The sequence below is a fragment of the Triturus cristatus genome, chromosome 2_2 (assembly GCF_964204655.1).
Source record: "Triturus cristatus chromosome 2_2, aTriCri1.1, whole genome shotgun sequence".
NCBI classification, from domain to species: domain Eukaryota; kingdom Metazoa; phylum Chordata; class Amphibia; order Caudata; family Salamandridae; genus Triturus; species Triturus cristatus.
This window is the reverse complement of record NC_140582.1, coordinates 1017184640-1017206556: the sequence shown is the minus strand read 5'-3', so window position 1 is coordinate 1017206556 and position 21917 is coordinate 1017184640. Positions and strand designations below refer to the sequence as shown.

At 44.4% G+C, this 21917-nt stretch overlaps 1 protein-coding gene across 5 annotated transcripts in view; it reads right to left on the bottom strand.

Annotated features, from left to right (window-relative positions):
* Window positions 1-21917, bottom strand: part of SORCS2 (sortilin related VPS10 domain containing receptor 2) — a 2262720-nt gene that overhangs the window by 222102 nt on the left and 2018701 nt on the right. For all 5 annotated transcript variants that reach the window (XM_085642460.1, XM_085642463.1, XM_085642464.1 and 2 more), the window contains exons 15-16: window positions 21614-21734; window positions 13912-14045 (exon numbers count right to left, since the gene is read on the bottom strand). In XM_085642460.1, coding sequence (XP_085498586.1) covers window positions 13912-14045; window positions 21614-21734 — 255 coding nt within the window. The remainder of the gene's footprint in view (window positions 1-13911; window positions 14046-21613; window positions 21735-21917) is intronic.

Sequence of the window (21917 nt, the reverse complement as noted above, 5' to 3'; positions counted from 1 at the left end):
GTCTTCAATGGAATATGTGTATATTTGTATAAAAAGACACTTATTGATTCATCGTGTCCATCTCTCCTTTCTAGCTCCGACCTCTCAGTGTATAAATAGACACCTTTCAGGAACAATCGACATAACATCTGGTAACACCAGACAAGAAAGAGCCTACCTGTAGTCTGATTTAGGAAATAAGAGCTTGTTCTTGTAAGCATTGGAATTATAAGTGCACAACTGGACAGTGTAATATCGCATTTGTTTCACGATACCGAGGAGTAACATATTCCTCCTATGTGAGTCTTACAGCAGCACAACATGCATGTCTGTGGGCTACATTGTTGTGTTACACTATTTGCTGGTGATTGTCTTTCTGATGCCAGATTTTGCAAACAGAAACAAAAGGCAGTGCCTCCAATTTTGAATTTATGTTCGTTGTATTTGTATAGCGCCTTCTCCCATTAGCATGGGTCACTCCTACTCTGGGCATCATTGTCACGGGGTCCCGGGTTTAACAGTGACCGGTTGCATATGGCTCTCTTTGTTTAGTTGTGTATGACAGGTAGAATTTTGGTCGTGTCGAATTTAGTAATGGGTAATGTCGATTAAAGTGAAAGTAAAATTAATGTAATGCTGTCCTACATCTATATTATCACTATCTAGAGAGACAGAAGAGTTTTTCCATCTTAATCAGGGGTCAGCAGCACCTGGAATAATCTGGGATGCTTACAAAGCCTTTTTGAGGGGAAGATTAGGGGCGTTGGATACAGTTGAGGTACAGGTTCTGGCCCTAGAGATATAACTGATTGATCCCACGTTAGACGAGGAAGCCCGGGAAAGTCTGCTAAAAAAAGTGCAGGAAGCAAAATTTAATTTGGCAGTAATCCTACAAGATAGGGTGAGAAAAAAATGGGAGGCCAGCAGATTGGCCCATTTTGAATATAGTGAAGGCTGCAGCAAGCTGTCGGCCTGGAAGGTCAAAAAGGAGCAGGTGGGAAATAGGATTGACCAGATCAAATGCAAACATACTGGTGACCTCATTTGTGATAAGAGGGAGATTAAGCATGCTTTTTACAGCTATTATAGGAGGGTTTACCAAGAAGATCTAAAACCCACCCAAGAGGAGTTCAAAGCTTGGTTGGGCCAGGGTTTTAGTAATACCCTTTCAGTAGAGAAAAGCAGGCAGTCGAATCAGGAGATCAGGGAAGGGGAAGTAGAGACTGCATTAAGACTTGGTAAGAAAGGAAAAGCCCCTGGTCCCGACGGCTTGCCTCTTGAGGTATATAAAGCACTGGCAAGCGTACTGAAACCTATCTTTGTAGAACTTTTTTATGATTTCTTTTTGAATGGGGCCAAAATACCAGCCTCATGGGACAAGGCCAATATTTCCCTAATCCTGAAGCCAGGCAAAAGCCCAAAAACTGTGATTTGTATCGGCCAATATCTTTGCTAAACTGTGATTATAAGATCTTTGCACAGATATTGGCCGATAGGTTAAATGGACCTATGGTGGAGATGGTCCATATGGATCAAAAAGGGTTTATCTGGGTTAGGTCTCTGAGGGAGCTGACTTTTTCGTTGATAGGCTCGATTGACCTAGCATCCGCTCATGAGCTCCCAGTGGTGGTAATGGCTTTAGATGCCACTAAGGCTTTTGACCGGGAGAATTGGGTCTTTTGACAGACTGTGGCAAAATCTGTAAATCTCGGTTGAATTTTTTGTAAAATACTGGAGGTCATCTATAGTACGCCAAAAGCTAGAGTGTTGGTAAATGGCTCCTTGACAGATCCTGTCCTCATTAGTAGGGGAACGAGACAGGGGTGTCCCTTATCGACACTCCTATTTCATTTATATATTGAGCCCCTAGCCAGAAAAACAAGTATTGGCATAGCCAATAGGTCTCGCCTTTGGGGCCTTATAAGTATTTAGTTATGCAGCACAATATCCTTCCTGCAACAACATCAGCTGTTGCATGGCTAAACACTTTTAAGGTCCCAAAGGCGAGATCTATTGGCTATGCCAATGCTTGTTCCTGATCGCAACCAGCTAAAAGGTGCACTTCAGCGCTGGGAGGGGGCGTGGGGGGGGGTAAACCTTTGCTTGGTCACTGCTTTTTGTTTTCTTTCCATTCGTTATCCTTTTTAACTGTTTGAGTCATCCTTTAATTGTCATCCTTGTGTGTCTAAACTATGAATTCAGTTTACAGTATTTTGAAGCTTCTGTTACCTTTTGTTTGCATCTGAAAGTCATATTTTCTTGTGCTGTGCATTAACACTATAGAGTGTTTTTAAGTACACCTGCTTCCTAGGACCAGCACTTTCCTATAAAATTTACATACAATGGTTAAATTTTTTATATGTTGCAAACATTTCTCTGTCATGTACAGGTCGGTTATGTTTTTTATCTTTTTTCTTTTTACTCTTACTCTTACAATACAACTTTTAAACCAGTAGGCAATTCCAGGTATATGTTTTGTTGTGTTAGGTTAATGTTTCTTGTCTAAATAGGTGCTCTCACGCCCAGCTCTTCATCACCCATCACCTTGGTAACGGGACGCGGCTCTCTGCACAAGGTTACTCTGGTGCCTTTCGACCACCCTGGACTCCTGGGCAAAATCTTCGCCGTGCCCGCTGTATCTCTGGCAAGCACATCATGTCGGACATTATGTGCCAGTGGCTGAACGAGGAGCTACGGCTATCCCGGCCTGTGGGTGAGTGATGCGATGGAGGCCATGCGCGAGCTGCCTTCTCCAGCATGGAGACAGCTGGTGTCGAGAACACAAGCAGTTTTCAGAATGGGGTAAACTCTCGCCGAGTAAGCGAGGCTGCTGTGACACTAGAGACAATGTCCAAAAGAGTAGTCTATGTGTTTGTACGTAGATGTAGAAAGGGGAATAGATTGCCAATTGCCTCGCTTTCTTTTCCCTAGGGAAAGCAGTATTCTCTTTGTTTATCACACATGGACCAAGACAAATGAAGTAGCAGAAAAACACAATACAAATCTGTTTTTCATTTAATTACAAACGTTCCCTCGTTGAATCGTTAAGCTGGGTATGTTTCAAGATGGCTGCTTCTTTGACATGTGTCAAGTAGATATTTGAGGTATACATGTCAGTGTGTCGTTACTATGGAAACTTCTTGGCGCTGCTGAACGACGTGGACAGTTATTGGTGGAAATGCGCATAAGTCTGATAAGCCTCGCACCACTGGTGGGTTAATTGGGAAACGCCTCCCTCTACTGGTCACAGACAGAGTCCTCATTTCTAGAGTATGGTGTTTATCTCGTATGCCTATTAGAAACCGTATTAAATGATCTTGGTTTCTTTATCTCATGAATTGGTTATGAAGGTTTGAAAAATCTAGCCTGTTGCAGCTACATTCTCTGCTCTACATAATTAAATGAATGTATCCTTGTAACGTAACTGGTGCTCATGTAGAGTGCCCCGGGTTGAGATCGCGCTATATAAAACTACATAAGAAAAAAAATCCCCGCTGACCAGCAGGGCCCGCGATAAGATCAGCTAATGCATGTGCTCTGCCCTCGAACAGAAGGCCTGGCTGTTCCCGTTTCCCTGGAGGCGGCTAGCATGTTACATTTAGCAGCTCCACATCTGCCCAGGCTCCAGCGCTTGCCCCCGCTGGTCCCCAGTTCTGCCACCCTATGATGGCGAGGAACGTGTCACTCAAGTGGAATTATTACCCCTGTCATGCTGTCAGGTCAGCGGCCACACGGCGGACCTGCGTCACTCACCCATGCGGTATCCAGCCCACACGCTCCTACCTGGGGTTTTACTGTGAAGAAGCCATGTTTAGATACAGACAGGGGCATCCCGCACGCCCTTACGGCGTGGGGGTGGCGAAAGGTATTCAGCCCAAAGTCACCAGATAAATATGAGAAGGGGAGCCTCAGGGACCCCTCGTCACACATGCCATAATTTTGTGTCCCGCCAATACGTACAGGGCCATCTCTGGGTGAGCAGTAGCTCACGCGCGCCTCTTCTCAGTGCTCTGTGCCTGGAGCTGGCCATAGAAAAGTTAATATTACACAACTATAAGCATTTATAGAGACGGGCGATTGAGTTTTACTTATGGGAAACGTGGTTAAATTAGTTCAAAGCGCTGCAGCTGACAAGTCCCATACGTGCGATAATGTAACCAGTTGTGTCACGGTTTTTGAAGTCCAACACATGCATTCTAAATATATCTACTGCACGCGAGAATAAGGAAAACAAGCACAAGCTCGCGCGGCAGCAGGGGGAGAGAGGAGGGGGCTGGCGCGATTCACTTGTGGGAGCGAGCGGCTGGCGTCACGATAATTGATAACATATGGCGCCAGCCACTCGCTCCCGCAAGTGAATCACCACACGTGCGCACGTTGCCATTGAAGGCAATGGAACGTGTGCACGTTTTTGGCCGCAAAGCTGTGCCGATGACTAAAGGTCTCTCCTATGCAGTGCATGCGCACTGTGTAGGCAAGTCCTAATAAGGGAAGATTTAGAGATCGCACCTTTTCAATATGAGGGCTGGTGTAAGAAATTGGGCCTCTATGCAGATGATATTCTCATTTTTACATCCAATCTACAAAACACTTTGAGTCGCATTACAACACTAACAACAGACTTTGGAAAAATCTCAGGCTACAAGATAAATAGAAACAAAACAGAGGTTATGGCCTGGAATTTGGAAGCAGGGGAAGCAGCCAATAGGGAGGCAATGAGGTATTTGGGAGTCATGATTCCACATGACATTTCGAAATTAACCAAAGTTAACTTGGAGAAGGCAAAAAAAGAGATCAGTGGGCTCTTAAAAATCTGGGCACACCTTCAGCTTACCCTACTACGTCGGGTTAATCTAGTAAAAATGATGATCCTCCCAAAATTAACTATCTTGTTAGACACTATTCCCCTTACTTTTGAAAACGAAGCACTTAAAAAGCTGCAAGGTCAAATCAGTAGCTTTATTTGTTCAAGGAAGGGTCCAAGAATGGCCTGGAAGATATTGAGAAGGAAGGTGGAGAAAGGGGGCTTAGCACTACCAGACCTGCTATTTTATTCATGGGCTTTTTTATTAAAGAATGGGAAAATGCTGCTGAACACATCTACAACTTCGGAAATTGAGAGACTGCTGGGAGTAATGTCAAGACAGGAGCCAGGGGGCAGCGTTGGCTTCATGTTTAAATACTCAGACCCTAAATACTTCAAAAAGTCAGGCTAAAGATCTTGAGAGGCCTGGCCGAGACCTGGTATAGGGTCAGGAAAGCCTTAAAAATACCATACTACAGCCAATTGGCTCCTATTTAGGACTCGCCTTGCTCACCGGCCTGGACAAAAGATGCACTGGCCCGGCCCTTGAGAGAGGCGGGTCTAACAAGATGGAACCATATTACACAGGATGGTCTTTTAATAAACTGGGAAATGTGTAACCATCTTTCGGAACCACAAGTGTCCAGATTTAAATTTAAGCAAATACAAAGTTGGTTCCAAGATCCAGGCACAGTGATAGGAAGATCAAACGAACTGGAGGACAGACTTTTAGACGAGGCTGTACCTAAAAAGGAGCTCGGAATAATATATTGGCGGAGTTGGAAGATGGGGCTTTTACACTGCCAATGGAATTGTGGGGAAGATGCTTGACGGAGTCTTCGCTGGAAAATAAATGGCAAGTATCAATGCCTATGTTGTTTAAAATAGTAAAACCAGCACACCCAAGAAGAAATCACCTTTTCTCCATCCACAGAGCCTACTGGACGCCTCAGAGGCTGTCAAAGTTTGGGAGCAGAGGAGACATGGCATGCCCTAAGTGCGGTAGTCCAAAAGAGGATGATGTACATGTGTTGGTGGAATGTCCTGATATTCAGTCATTCCGGAATGATGTGAGTAGGATTTTGTCTATTGTGCTGGATATGGACATTAAGGTAAGCGTCTTGTTGGTTATTTTTGGATGTGTAGATTCCCCCATAAGAAAAACAGATAATAAAGCAAGGTTGCTTTTTTATTCTATTTTGCTGGCACGCAGAGAAATATGCAAACAGTGGATAGCTGTATCTCCCCCTGGTTCTTTGATTGGCTGACTTCTATTAAATATGTTGCCAGTCTGGATATGAAGGCCTTTAAAAAGCATGATTTCTGGTCTCCCTTAACGGAGTGGTGTGAGCAATAAATGAACAACGAAGTCCGATGATTATGCCTTCTCTTCCTCGTCTGACTATCTGGTCTCCTGTTTGCTTCCGATTCTCTGCTTTGGCTCATGATGGATAACAGGGGGAGTGATAGCGAAGGAGCATAGGATGGAAGACGGTGCTTCAAATAAACGAGGGCGGAAAAGGCAGAAGACGGTGTCTCCCTTTCTTATGTCTGTTTCTCTGCTTCCAGCACAAAAGGGCATGATACTCCATTCACAGCTGCAAATGGAATGGTGTTTTTAGAGGCAAATGAGGATAAAAAATAAAAAAATGCTGTCCTACATCTTTGTTTTGTGTTATGTGCATAGATGTAGCCATTTGAGCCAGTTATTTGCTGGGGTAAATGTCTCCTCGCCGATGAGTTTTAGATAAGTGCTTATATAAGGATGTATGTATACAGAATATGGAAAAACATGTCGAAATCATTGCAGAAACACCAATTTCCAAGTCATACCCCAATTATGTACGGGAACTTTCTTAATAGTGGGGGCGCACTGCAACGAGAAATTCCAGCACACTTCATTATTAGGATGATAACACCTCATCTGGAGTCCCTGGTAAAGAGGGCCATAGTGTGGAACTGTTGTTGGGCTCACAGCTCTCGGGTGACAGTGCTGTCTCTTCTTGAGCTAGGGCCTTCTGTCTTTGTTTGCACTGTGACAGAGACGGTTGATTTGGGGGCTCAGAATGATTGTTGTTTATTCAGTAGCAAACAGGATAAGAAAGTACTGTGTGTTTGTGTTAGCAGACCCCACCCTTAGCCTATACTTACACCCATTAAATTCTCTTTACTGCTCCTTGAACCCCTCCTATTTAGTAGTAACTATTGCTCATTTCTCAGCAGTTTTCCCTCTGACATTTACAGCTGAATCATAGGTTTATGTGTGCGGATACCTTTGACACTTTTACAGAAGTCTCGATATAGAAAAGATAGGAGGTATGGAGGGCTCTTCTTGTAGGGTTGTGAATAGCATTTTATAGTACATGAGAAGTACTACCTAGTACTACTTTATGTACTACAAAATGCAGTTTGTGAACAGACCCCTTTTTGATCTGTTTCAAAATCTTAACCACACCCCATGCTTCATACCTACAACAGACAGTGTGTCGTTTTATGGTCACTTATACAGATGCCAAAATGGCACCTCCTCTGTAGCCTGTAAAGAGGTCCAACCAGCTGTACGCAGCCTCACTGATGCATGGATATGGATTCTGCCAGCTCTGCTCGCAGCCTCCTCTGAGGCCTGGAGTGGTCCCTGCTAGATGTATTCACAGCCTCCTCTAAGGTCTTAACAGGCCTCGTCAGCTGTACATAGTTTCCTCTGAGGGCTGCAAATGGATCCTGCCAGCTGTGTACACCGGTGGTTCAGAGGTCATAGTGGGTCCTGCTAGCTAGCTGTGCACAGTCTCATCTGAAGCATGTAAATTGATCCTGATAGCTGTAGTCAGCCTCTTCTGAGACCAGTAAATGGATGCTGACGGCTGTTTGCACAGCCTCCTCTGAGTTCCTAATTGGCCCTACCAGCTGCGTAGCAGCTTCCTTTCAGGCCTTTACATGAATGCTGCCAGATGTGTGCACAGCCTCCTCTAAGGGAGTAAATGGATCCTGCCAGGTGTTTAAGCAGCCTCATTTGAGGCTTGTAAATGTATTCTGCCAGATGTGTGCACAGCCTCCTCTAACACTGTAAATGGATCCTGCCAGCTATTTTTGCAGATAGCTTGGCAAATGGATGCAGTCGGATGTGTGCACAACCTTCTCCGAGGCTGTAAATGGAGCCTACCAGTTGTTTACTCAGTGTGATTTGAGGCCTGTAAATGGATGCTGTGAAATATGTGCACAGCCTCCGACTGAGCAGGAAGAAGACTGTGCACGGACGTCTTTGTTAGTTTGGGCTAATTTCCAGCATTCCCTTGGGTCTTGTGTTGTGGAGGAGCCCTAGTGTGCCTGACCCCTGACACAAGCATGGGGCCAGCAGTGGGCAAGCACCCAGGGTATGGTGGGGGAGTCTCAGCTTTGCCGAGCACTCTGGGATATGTTTAGAGTGGGCCGTAACACTTGCACTCTGGGGATGACACCTGTGCTCAGTATCTAGTTGGCCACTCTCCCAGCATGTGTCTGGCCTGTAGGACAGCCCCCTTCTGCAATTCCAGTACAGAGATCCACTCAGAGTTGCATATGTGCCCAATCAATTCTGATCTGGAGCTGGCACTTCTAGCCCAGTAGTGGGGCACCTCACTCACTGATTCACCTCTACCCAAAAATGCAGTGGCATAGAGTAGAGTGGCGTAGAGTTTGGGCCATCAGCACAGTAGTTGTAGCGTGCATCTGCAGCATGGGTGCATCAGTTGCCTCATATCAGTACTGCGGCCAGGCGGTTTGCCTCATAAATTAAATGGTGCACTTCTGAGCCTCTCAATAGTGAAGATGGGCTGGCCCTCTCTCCTGTTTACCAGCCCAGCATCGTCGTCTTTGTTGTAGCACATTATGATGACCAAGTTATAGATAGAGCTACACAACTATAGGGGCAGCAATTACATGTTATGGTACGTTATTTATGTTTATATAATGCATTCTATGGAAAATATGGCCCACTGCCCAAATGCCATGTCTGTGCTTAGTTAGATGTAAGCAAAATGTTCTATTTAATGTGTTGTGTTGGAAGTTTGTGTGTGTCCATACTATTGAAAAGTGCTCTTCGGGGCCACATTTCAGCCAGCTGTATAGTATATCTGCGCTATGTGGGGTGTATGCAAGGTCTGTCCAGAGCGTTCTGTTCGAGTCTTGCGTGTGTTTTAAACTACTTACAATGCTCTTGGGAGCTGCGTGCCATCCATCTATATGGTATTTCTGAACTATGTGCTATATAAACTCTACCCAGTGAGCGCTATTACATGTCTGTGTGTGATGTACATTATTGAAAAGTGTTGTTGGGTGCTACAGTACACCACAACAGCCAGCTGTACGCTCTATCGGAGGTGCACAGTCAACATACCTTTGTAAACTGGTTACCGAGGCTTAGTTTTTTTCTGGTTCCAGTACCCCCTGGGCTCCCACTCTGCCTATTCCTTGCATTTGAAATTTACATTTACTGCTGTAGTGTGAGAATGCATTTCATGAAAAGAAATATAAAGTAGGGTTGCAAAAAGAAAAATGCCAGCCATGTGTTTAAAGAGCCTGGAAAGACCTCGCCTTGGCACTAAATAGGGTTATAAATTAAAAAGTACGTATTCATTTGTAATGTGACTTTTCTGTCTTTGTTCCCTTTAATTATCAGTCATGGATCTCATCATTCAGGCAGCCCTAGAACACAATTGAAGTGCATTCTATTTATATTTGCAGTTCGAAGTATGCACAGATAAGTGCTGAAAATATGGCTTTTGGTGACTGCTTATTTTTGTCGGTGGGGCAAAGTGGTAGGTGGTGCGCCGGGCTGCTGGGGGGGGGTCTCATTGTGCTTTGCATGGGGGCCCCCCTCATGTTTCGTTTCGCCACTAGGTCATTGAGAGGATCTGTACCCTGTGATATTGGGAGACAGATCTGCTTAAAATCCCTAGGCCATGAGCGTGAAACCGGAAGTTCAGAGGATTTGCATTAGGAGAGCCATCCATTCCTCTGCATGGGAAAGGTAATAACTTACCCTTTCCAAATTGCGTATAATTTTAGAATATAATTTCAATGTTGCTGCACTCATGCATGTCATACATACGGCTTCATTGTCATGACAGAGAAGCGCAAGGGCAGAATTGCGCCTAACATAGTTGTGCAATACGCGAGCGCCAACATGGAGATGCTGGCAAGTGCAATGAAGGCTGTAGGGGAGCTTAATGACAACCCATCCCCTAATATATCAGGAGTGTGTTACCATTGTTCAAGGCATCACTTCCCCTTTTTGGGCAAATGCACATTATAAATATGTAGTGCATATCTGCAAGAAATCCCCACCAATTGGATTTGTGGGTACCCAGTTTGTACACATTGCCACTAGAATTAGTACAACTTTAATTATTCAAATAAACAAGTGAAGAGTTTAGATTGTGGTAATTTCTTTGGTACCATATTTTGTGAAACACTTTCACTGACAATGTAATTTAACTAAAATGTCTAAAATTGGCAGCAGAGCAGCGTTTTACTGTTGTTGTGTAGTACAAAACACTCATATTCCATTAAACTGTGGCGATTTTGAGAAACCCATGTCAAGGATTTTTGTCACTACTGTTCATTATACTGTGGGCTGTTTCTCGCTCCGAAACACTTCACTGTTTGGATTAGTGACATATGCTCAGTGCTTAATTTGTGCTAGTGTTTGCCGGTGATTGGCCCCGGCACTTATTGCGAAACACCAGCACTTCTTTGAGAGCCTACCACATGATGGCGCTGCCTGTCTATATTTGAGCAGTATTAATCACTGAAGTGTTCAATGTGCTTCAAAAACAATTATTTAGGCGGTGGGTCCATGCTATGCTTTCAGCTTGAGGTGACCTGGAATAGTTCAAAACATCACACTCAGCATCTGACAGTGCTGACAGGAACAGTGGGTAGTGCCAACCACTGAAGCCTACTGAGGAACACCTCAGACCCTGGTACTTATTTTTCTGCATGCCACACCATGTTTGGAACATGTCTTTGAAACCTCCTGCAACTCAACCAACGTCTCCAATATCCAATACCCTTCCTACCACACACTTTCAAAAGGGCTCTCAAGCACATTGAGGCACTGCCAGGGGTAAGAAGTGAAATGCACGTGCTCCAATATGATACTGTTCCATTACATTTGTGAGGACCATCAGGAGACTCCTAGAGCCCTTCAAATGGATCCCCCTCGACACGAGAAAAACCGTTACCCAGGCCCTCATCACCAACAGACTCGACTACGGGAACGCCCTCTACTCAGGAACTACAAACAAGCTCCTGAGACGACTCCAACGCATCCAGAACGCCTCGGCCCGACTCATCCTCGACGTCCCCCGCTGCAGCCACATCACACTCCACCTGAGAGGCCTGCACTGGCTCCCCGTCAACAAAAGGATCACCTTCAAGCTCCTGATCCACGCACACAAAGCACTGCACAACACCGGACCCACCTACCTCAACAACGGACTCAGCTTCCACACCCCCACCCGAAGCCTCGGCTCAGCCAACCTCGCCCTCGCCACAGTCCCTCGCATCCGAAAAACCACCGCCAGCGGCAGATCCTTCTCCTACCTCGCCGCCAAGACCTGGAACACTCTCCCCACCATCCTACGACAGACCCAGGACCTGCTGGCCTTCAGAAGACTCCTCAAGACCTGGCTCTTCGACCAGTAGCACCCCCCCTCCCCAGCGCCTTGAGACCCTCTCGTGTATGTAGCGCGCTTTACAAATGCAGTGATTGATTGATTGATTGACTAATGCCTCGGCTGAATCTGACAACAGAGGCCTGGCGGTGAAAACCTCAGACGAGTGATAAGTGTAGAAAGGTTGTTGGCTTTTGAAGCAATAGTCTTTTGTTTCTGTAGCAGTATGAAACACATGCAGTGGTGGGCGATGATCCTCAACACTGGAGGGGCATAGGGGGGACTGTGAGTTAAACTGATGGGGGGGGGCAATAAGATAATTTAAAAAAATGTAAGATGTACCTACCCGTGTTTGCCCTTTGTGTATTTTTCTTTCTTTGAGAGTCAGTGCAACAGCACTTTATGGAGCCTCAGGCAACCCCCTTCTGCAGAGCCTGACGCTGCTCTCATGCTGCAGATGAGCAGCATGAGAGCGGCAGCAGGATTGGCTGCAGCGGGCTGCCTCAACGCTCCAGCAGGCCTGTGCCTGCTCTCCACCCAGCAGTCTAAGACAGCTAGTTGGACAGGTTTACACTACACATGTCAGACTGGCAACGGCTGGCCAAAGTGACTTGCACAGTGTAAACTGGTGGAGTGAGAACCAGCACCTGCTGCCAGTCAGCAGTAATGCCCCGCCCCCAAACACTGCTCAGGCTGGGAGCAGTGAAAAATAAAATACTAATTTATTTTATTCCCGTTTTATTTTTCACTTTTGCTGCACTGGCAGCAGGGGGGCAACGCTCCTCCGCCCTAATTGGGGGACGGCTGCTGACACATGGTTATCCTTACAGACAAAGGCAGGGGTTTCTCCTGTCAACAGCTTGAATTGGACCCTGGAATAATGGTGGCAATGCATCCTTTAACTTAAAGACAGCCTCAAATGCGTGTTACTGAATCCAAATAAAAAAATCAAGAGGAAAGGACTAATTCACTGCATTTTGATGTGATTATTCATAGAAACAACGTCTTCTGCTAAAAAAATACTTCTTATTCATAAGTGAGACACTCTTCATAAAACACCTTAACAATGACCAAGGCAACACAGCAAATATTTAACTTTGCTAATCTTTGTGCCAAAGGAATCTTTGCAACACATAGTATGGTCGGTACTTTTAGAATTTTAAATCCAGTCTTACTCATTTGTGTATATAGCCAATATTATTACCAGCCATTTTTTCACTTCAATGCCATTATAAACAATTCCAGAAGTTATCAGGCATTTTGCTGGTAGCAGAGTTTGCCAGTTATATCCATACCAGTTACTATTCCTCAAATCTCTGAAACATGCTAAATTTGAGCCTCCAGCAGTCATTTCTGTGCACCCACACTTTTTTATCCTCCTCAGACTTTGACCCAGGGCATGAGAAAGGGGGAGGAAGAGAAGAAAGGAGAAACCACCACAAAGGGAGAAGCAGGGTTGAAAAAGAATTTGCAAGAGGGAGATAAAGGTGCAGGGAGGATCTGGTGGTGAACTTAAAGAGTCACGAGGTGGAATGAAGACTACACAGCCTTAGACTTCAGCACACCTACACTCAATAGCGCCTTTGGGTTCTGACACTTAGGGGCATATTTACAAGGAAGTGTCAGAGCACAGAGCTGCGCCAAATTTAGCAGTGCCACGCTCCTACATTTCCAAAACTCAGATACGCTATATTACAATACGGCACACCCCTGTGTTTTCCCTAGTGTTGGCGCTAAAATGAGTTGCCCAGCGCCAACGCAGGCATCCTTGCACCATAGTGCAAAGCAGCCTGCACTGCAAGGAATGTTTGCTTATGTTCAGGAAGGTGTCTCTTAATCAATAATAGTGATTTGTAACTTTTAGGTACGCTGCAGAACACAGCACACATAGAAGTAGCAAATCAGCATTATTTAATGATTGTTTATGTGCAGAAAGAGACACCTTTCTGCACATTAACAATCATTAATGGCGTTTTTCTCGCCTGCTATTGCATGGCATTAGATTTTGGCGTTGCCTCAGATTTACACATCCTTGCAAATCTGGGGCAGGGTAAAAAAGTCATGGGTGTTGCGGTGGAACGGCCACAGCCACACCCATTGCACGCTCCTTTCACGTTGCGTGTAAAGGGGCCATATTTACAATGCCGCGTTAAGCCACAAAACGTGGCTTAATACAGCTCTGTAAATATGGAGAAGGGCATAGCACCACCAGAACCTTGTTAAAAGTGACGTTCTCGTGGCGCTATCCTCTTGTAAATATACCCCTTATTGTTTTCCAAACTAAGCACTGATGTGGATATGTAGTTTCCATAATGTCAATCACACAATTAACTTCTTTCTGGGGTTCATATTTACTAAAGAATGTATAACCATGTCTTGGCTCACTGAAAGGTTTTCAGAAAGCAACATAAGGCCACAGGTGGTGGGAATAATAAACGTCACAACTGCATCCCTCCCACAGAAGCACATTCTTACCACATGAAGTCCGAGTCAGCACACTGACAGATCTTGGAGGTGAGGACAGATGTGAAGCTCTTCCCTTTTATACACCAGGAGGATGCTTTTCTTTTCCGGAAGCTCCTCTGCTGACCCATGATGCAGTGATCACCCTAAACAAGAGAAGAATGTGAGAAATGTTAAGTAAAATACCAGAATGCATGGTGACTAGGGAAAATATATAAATCCTTTAACATAAAAGTCATGTTTGATGTTACCCTTGCTATAAAAGAGTCCAGAAACCCACAGCAAATGCACAAGTATGAGCGTTACAGCAACCCTTGTCCACAAGATTTACCGTTTCAATGGTGGTATCATAGGTACAGGAGGGCAGGAACTTTGACAATTTTGGCATAGCCACATAAAATAGATTTGCATTCAATGAAACTGAATGAAACAAGTTTACAAATTCAGAGATTATTCATAAAATCTCTCATGGATTCAGTTCTCCTGGGCCTACGTTGGACACCTCTGCTTTGGAGTTATAATAAAACTTTGAGGAAAAATTATAAGTAGAATTGTTGGTTGTTTTCAGTATGTGTGTTCCCAGCCTTGATCTAGTGAGTATCTGGCATCTCTAAATGAGTTTAGCCACCGCTCCTCCTCAGTTCCTATGCTGTATAAATGCTTAGGTTGGATTCAGCTAACAGCTTAAGATGTCCTACTTCTTTCTTAAATAAAGAAAGTGTATATTAGATGTAAAAAGCAATGCAACAGTATGACTCCATTTGTTTTGTTAACTGCAATATGATAAAACCTTAGGGTTGGTAGTGTTTGAAAATCCTAACCTTTTGACTGATGCAGGAAGCAAGTAAGAAATGACATTCTCATAGTATTATAAACATATGTACTTTACTCCTGAAAGATGTGTTCCTAACTGCTACTATGCTAAAGATATGCCCATGATGCTGGAGTTAATACTACTGTTAATACTGTCGGTTGACACCTTGTCCGCCAGAGGCTGATATTCAAAAACAAGAGCTACACATCCTCAGGGCTTCAAAACAAAATGTGGCAACCTGCTCCTCTTGATATGTATTTCTCCATTTGTATTCTGTTCCCTGCTGCTCAGCCATAGTGTGAGTGATGTCATAGAATTCTGATGTGCGCCTGGTTGAGTGAAAGTCAGTTGGAATGCTATTTTACAAACTCAGTCAAAGGTTATAAAAAAATTCACCTAGGTGATTTGGCACAGCTAATATTCCCAATGAATTGTGTACGAAAGGAACCCACTTTTGTTGTCATCCCCTAATTTTTGCCTGTCTTGTTTTGCTGACATTAGGACTCTATGCATTTTACCACAGCTAAACAGCATTAAACAAGTGCCTGTGTTTCCCCTAAAATATCTGCTGTGCATTGGAAGTCCCTTTTTGGCCTCTTTAACTTCCCTATACATGTATAGAAGGTCAAATGTCAAAGGTGCAGTGTGCATTTACACCCATATGTATGGCAAATGAATGTGCCTGCCAGAAGCACCACTGTGCTCTGACTGGGATGCCAGTCAGTGCTGTTCAATGCCCTGCAGTAACACATGACATGGAAAATGCCTTAGCCATGAAAGAAAAGTCTATTTTTATATATTTAAACATCTGCCTTAGAGAGTTCCTTATAAGCCCACATAGCAGGCTGATACGGTACAAACATTGGGTACATTTTATACCAGAGTTAGTGTGCTCTCATGGTGAAATAAAATCCAGAATCTGTGTAAGATGTGCAAGACTTTTCCCTAAACAGGCCTAGATGGGATTTAAATCTTTATTTTCTCTCTCCAGTAGGGAATATGCTAGACAAATGCTTTAAAGTCACTTCTTACATAATTTTTAAAAACAGATTTAATGGTGCAATCAGATTTTTGAAAAATTAACTTTTTAAAAATGTACTTTGGGCAGCCTAAGCTAAAGTTGGTCAAAAACTAGTTTTGCCACTCTGCCACTCACGCATAGGTGATAACTGCTAACAACTATGGAGAGATTAGCTATCTGAGAGTGGACAGGAACAGTTGGCAGCTTCAACACTACCTCTTTTCACTTTGAGATGCCAGGGCGGGATTCTCCTGTTTATTCCCAAGACCCTATTAGACAGTCAGGCTTTTTTCGAAAATGTGGACGAGAACCTGCTTTGACCTGTCAGGTTGGATGCAATCTTATCTAATTAGGGGAGTACCTGAGGAGCTTAAAACAGGCCTGTCTAGTACAACCAATTTCTATGATCTTGAAAACAAGGGGCTCCTGGGTAATTTTACAGGAGGAGAAAAAGAAGTGGTGCAAAAGGAGATGGGAAGTGCGAGGAAGTATTATTGGGAGTAAAATTTCTCTAATCACTGGCTAGTGCACAGGATAAATCTGATAACTCAACTACCACCCCCTTAAAATATCTGTGCAGCTGGGAAGACTGCTCTGAAGATGAGGCCCCACTCCTGCTGGAAGAAGAGGACTCACCTAAGCCTGAAGAACTCCTGTATCCTGCTGACACCCAGGGACTTGAACTGTTCTACAAGGCTCAAGGGGTTGACCTCCTGCTTGGCTGCTTCAGGCACACAAAAAGAAGAAAGACTACGGTCTATAAGAGGTCCCAGCTGACCACAAAGGACTGGACATGCAGAAGACCTGGCTAGAGGAGAGCTGGTGCCTAGGAGCCTGACCTGAAAGCTGACCCTCCAGGAATGACCCGGAGGAACTTTCCCAGCAGTTGGAGAAAAGTGTTAGTAGTTTTTTCTACCTACAGACAACCAGGACAAGGTAATGAGACTTGCCCAGGAAGGCTACACCTAAGGCAGGCAAGAAAACCAGGTTCATTCCACTCAGAGCTTTTGCAGTGCTGAAATGTAGTTCAGTTGGACATCATGGCAAATGTTTCAGCCTTGTAGAGCCCTGTCTGCTTACTGCATCCAGCCTTGTGCCACTAGATAATTTTGACTCCCATAAAAGAGACTGAATCCAGAGCTAAAACCTAGGAATATGTGTAACTCGTGCAATTTAGTGTAGCAGAATAACATGTAATTACCTGAGAATTCCGCAAGATTACGATTAATTACGGGAAAGAGTAATTCTGCATTTTGCGCCCATTTTTTAGTGCATTAATGCCTCCTCGCATCCATAATGGGTGTAAGAATGCATTTTGCACTACGAAATAGTGCTATATGCAAAAGAACATGAATAGAAAGCATGAGCAGCCATTCGTGCTCACTGTTAGAAATAAGGGTCTCTAGTTGGCAGTGGCTTGCACCCTGTCCAAGTAGGGACCCTTTCTTCCAATATGGGTAAGGGAGTTACACACCCAAGATGACCCCTGCTCACCTCCTTGGCAGCTTGGCATGAGCAGTCAGGCTTATCTCAGAGTCAATGGATAAAGGATTTATACATAACACACACACTAACAGAGTGAGAACACTACAAATAGACACCACACCAGTTAATAAATTAAACAATCTCTCTAAACAAAACCAAAATGACAAAAATCCAACATACATAACTCAAGATATCACTTTGTAAAGGTTTATGGTAAAAATATAGCTCTCAGAAGACAATAGCTCTAACCGGGGCTATCTCAACGTCGTGACAGGTATGAATCCACAGTACAGCACTAACCTTGTGGTGCGTGGGCAGGCCACGGAGTCACACGGACCTCCAAGTAACAATACCTTGGAAAATTATGAAGTCAAAAGACGTTGCACGCCATCACGGAGGTGAGGCATTGATGGGCTGAGGTGGCATTGGTTCCTTCTAGCCACACCACAGAGGAGGCAAGGCGTTTAGTCGTTGCTGTGCTGGGGAAGTGAAGCGGTGTTGGCGGTGAGGTATTGATTCTATACAGCGGTGCGGTGTTGATGAGTTTGGGAAGTCACCCATGTCGGTTATCGGCTCTGCGATGATGCGATGGAGAAACTGGTGTCGACAGGTGTCAACACAAAGCATCTGAGAGCTCGAGCTGCAGTGTGAGTTGGGGCAGTGCATCGTGCACGCCGGAAGTGGTGCCCTTGGCTACGGTGCAAGAAATGGCCTTGATGAGGATTTTGGAGTCAATAAGGTTGATGGCGTCGGCTACACCAGGGCTGCGGGGTGAGTCGGGTGGTTTATCATGCACTCCATGAGCAGGGCCCTCGGCTCCTGTGCAGGCAGTGGTGTCGCTGACGGTATCAATGTTGCTTTCCTTGTGTTGAAGCACCAGCCACCCAATTGCAAAAGCCCAGGAATTTGAATTGGCACCACTTGGAAATCAGGACTCCTAGCAGTTAAGTCCAGGTGCTGCAGATGGAAACTTCCAACAGGAGGCAAGCACACACAAACCCTTGAAGAACATTGGGAAAGCAGGAAACAAGAAAGCAAAGTCCAGTCCTTTCACTGCCCAAAGCCATAAGCAGCAACTGCAGGCCGACTTAGCAAAGCAACACTCAGCATAGGGGCACCTCCTGACAGTTCTTCACCCCTTTCTTCTTGGCAGAGTCCTCAGTCCAGAAGTGTTCTAAAAGTCTGGAGTTTTAGGTCCAATACTTATACCCCGTTTGGCCTTTGAAGTTGGCATTCTTCAAAGGATTGTCTTTGTAGCACACAGTTCCTGCCTTGCCCAGTCTTGGCTCCAGACACACTCCAAGGGGGTGGAGACAGAATTGTGAGAGGCCAGGCACAGCCCTATTCAGGTGAATGTGACGACTCATCCCAACACTCTAGCTCAGGAAGGCCCATCAGGATATGAAGGGCAAACCGCAGCTCCCTTTGTGTGACTGTCTAGACTGAATACACAAACAACCCAGCTGTCAGTCCAAACCAGACGCTGAATCCACAGGCAGGCAGAGGCACAGAGGATGGTAAACCTAGAAAATGCCCACTTTCCCAAAAAAATTCAAACCTACAATTTAAAAACCACCTACACTAAAAGCTGTGTTTTTTAATTCTTATAAGTCCCTAGTAAGTGCACTACATGTGCCCAGGTTCTGTAAATTGAATGCTACTAGTGGGCCTGTATCATGGATTGTGCGACCCACATAAGTAGCCCTTTAAACATTTTTAATACATGTAAGTCACCCCTAGGGAAGGACTGGACAGCCCAAGTGCAGGGTGCAGTGTATTTGAAAAGTAGAAGACTTACTTTTAAGCTTCACATGCCTTAGGAGTGAAAAACTCTGAAGTCCGTTTTTCACTACTGCAAGGCCTATCCCTCCCATAGGATAAAATTGTGATTCTCTTATTACATATTATAGGTGTAATTTCCAATTGGGAATAGATGGAGCCCCCAAGTTTGGAGTCTGTGGAATCAACATTTTAAAACATAACTTTTTGGTGAAGACGGATTTTAAATTTTAATTCTGAAAATGGCACTTTTAGAAAGTTTGCAGTTTAAGTAATGGCATGAATGACCAAAGGAGGGTTTCTACGACGAAGACCAGCAAGTTACAAATTCAAGACGGAAGTCAATGACTGCTGGTGTGCAGCAGAGGCTCTTGCGCCATAACTGATTTTAAAAAAATCTCATTTAAGAGTGAAGGAGAGGAAAGATAGATTTGCAGTGAATTTGTGTTCAATTCTACCACAAATGTTCTGTGCCTCGTTGAGAAACAACATGAACAACGTTTAAAGAGAAACAGACAAAAAGAATCCTGACACAGGATACCATTTGTAACTAAAACGTATTGTTCTACAGGTCTGGGTCCTGAGGAGAATCCCAAAGTGACGTTTCGTTCAAAACGTATCAGCAGCAGCTTAACAGAGCTAGGGAGTTTGTCTACACAAAAGAAAAAATATAGGCATACATGGAATTGTGCATGGAACTAATTCACTGGCTTGAGCCCTGTTTTAAGCCTTAAAATTAATTTAATGTTCGGATTGTCATCCCTAGGTAATAAGCCATAAAAACAGAGGCTAGGTAAGCGTAATGGGTTTAGTACCACTTGGTTGCTGTTAAATTCAGAACTGGGGCATGCACAGTTACATTTTTTGATTGTGTGTTTTGATATTGTGCATAAGGACCTACTGTCTTGATTATGTCTTGATGTTTATTTGAGGTGGGACACGCAATGAATGTAAATTGATATATTTCATGGTGATGTTCCTCTGTCGATTCAATTCAATTTTTGAATTCAAATCAGATTTGCAAAGCACATCTTATCACCCGGGGTGGTATCCAGGCACTGGGGAAGGGCAGGTCCGTCAAACAGCTAGGTCTTGAGTGCTCTTCTGAAATCTGCAACGGTGGTGGAGGTATGGAGGTGGAGGGGAAGGTCGTTCCAGGACTTGGCAGCTAGGTAGGAGAAGGATTGGCCGCCTCCTCTGATTCGATGTATATGTGGGATGTGTGCAAGGGCTAGATGGGCTGAGTAGAGTTGTTTGGTAGGCTGGTGGAAGGTTGGTCAGTGGTTGATGTAGGCTGGTGCTATGTTGCGAAGGGTCTTGAACGTGTGGGTGAGTAGTTTGAAGTGGCATCTCTTCTTGATTGGGAGAAAGTGTAGGTCTCTGAGGTGGGGGGATTATGCTTGAACATTTTGGGAGATGCAGTATTGCTGCTGTGTTTTGGATGGTCTGGAGTAGCATCAGTAGATGGTTTGTGATTCCGGCATCGCGTGCGTTGCCATAATCCAGTCGACTAGTGATGAGGGCCTGTGTTACTGTTTTCCAGGTGCCGGGTGGGATCCACCTGAAGATCTTACAGAGCATTCAGAGGACGGGGAAGCTTGAGGAGGTAACCGCGTTCCCCTGGCGCTTCATGGAGAGTTCACTGTCCAGTATGATGCCTAGGTTTCTGATGTGGGTGGTGGAGGTTGGTGCGGGTCTGAGGGCGGAGGGCCACCAGGAGTCATCCCAGGAGGACGGGGATCGACCAAAGATGAGCACTTCCATCTTGTCCGTGTTCAATTTTAGGCAGTTGGACTTCACCCAGCCCTGCTCCATCGACAACCCAATTAGGGTACTTTGCAGCGGGCCAAGGCTGCTCCCTGTGTCCGACATGCGCTCCATTGTGGTCGGCTGTGCTTTTGGATTTGTCCCAGTTGAGTGCGACCAGACAGCCCCGGTTGTTGCTTTATGCTTTTAGCACTACATTTCAGTTTATTCTTTAACAATTCATAACTCTGATTATGCTTATTGGATTTTTATTGGTCTGGCCTTGTTTTGCTCATTACATTAAGCTCTATTTTTCTAACCAGGTGTGGTATGTTTTTGTGTGGTGTTTTTGCTGTATTACTGTTTGAAGTGTTGCACAAATACTTTACACATTACCTCTTAGGTTAAACCTGACTGCTCTGTGCCAATCTACCAGAGTGTGAGCATAGGTTAATTTATGGTGTGTTTATGACTTACACTGACTAAGATTGTGGTTCCTGCTTGGACAGGGTACATACCTCTGCCAACCAGAAACCCAATTTTAGATAGATAGATAGATAGATAGATAGATAGATAGATAGATAGATAGATAGATAGATAGATAGATAGATAGATAGATAGATAGATAGATAGATAGATAGATAGATAGATAGATAGAACAGATTCATTCATGACAAATAACAATAAAAACTTCCAGAACTTTAGTAACACCTGTCAGGCAATTGCACCTAGAGATCTCCATGGAACAATAGTAGAAATATTTGGTATTTTGGACCTCTCACTTGGCTGTTGGTGGTAAACATTTCACACTCCAAGAAAATTAATCTGTACTGTCTTAGTTTCCATTTTTTACTATTCCAGGGTAATACCTCCAGTGTCGTGAGGTCCCAGGACTCGTAGTCATTCTCTGTGCATTCGCGGGTGAAAGATGGCCGGAAGTCGACTTTCACCAACTCCCAGTCCGAACGGAAACTTATATGACCAAAGATTCTGTAGAAAAGAATGATATTAAACAATGACACACATTATAATTTCTAGAAAACTTCTGAAGATTCAGAACATATTTCTGCAAGCAAGACTTTTTAACATTTAAATACACTTATTTGTGTCAGTTTAGAACCCAAAGGAGTAAACTACATTTGAATGAACTTTTGGGGTTCTGCAGATATAGTC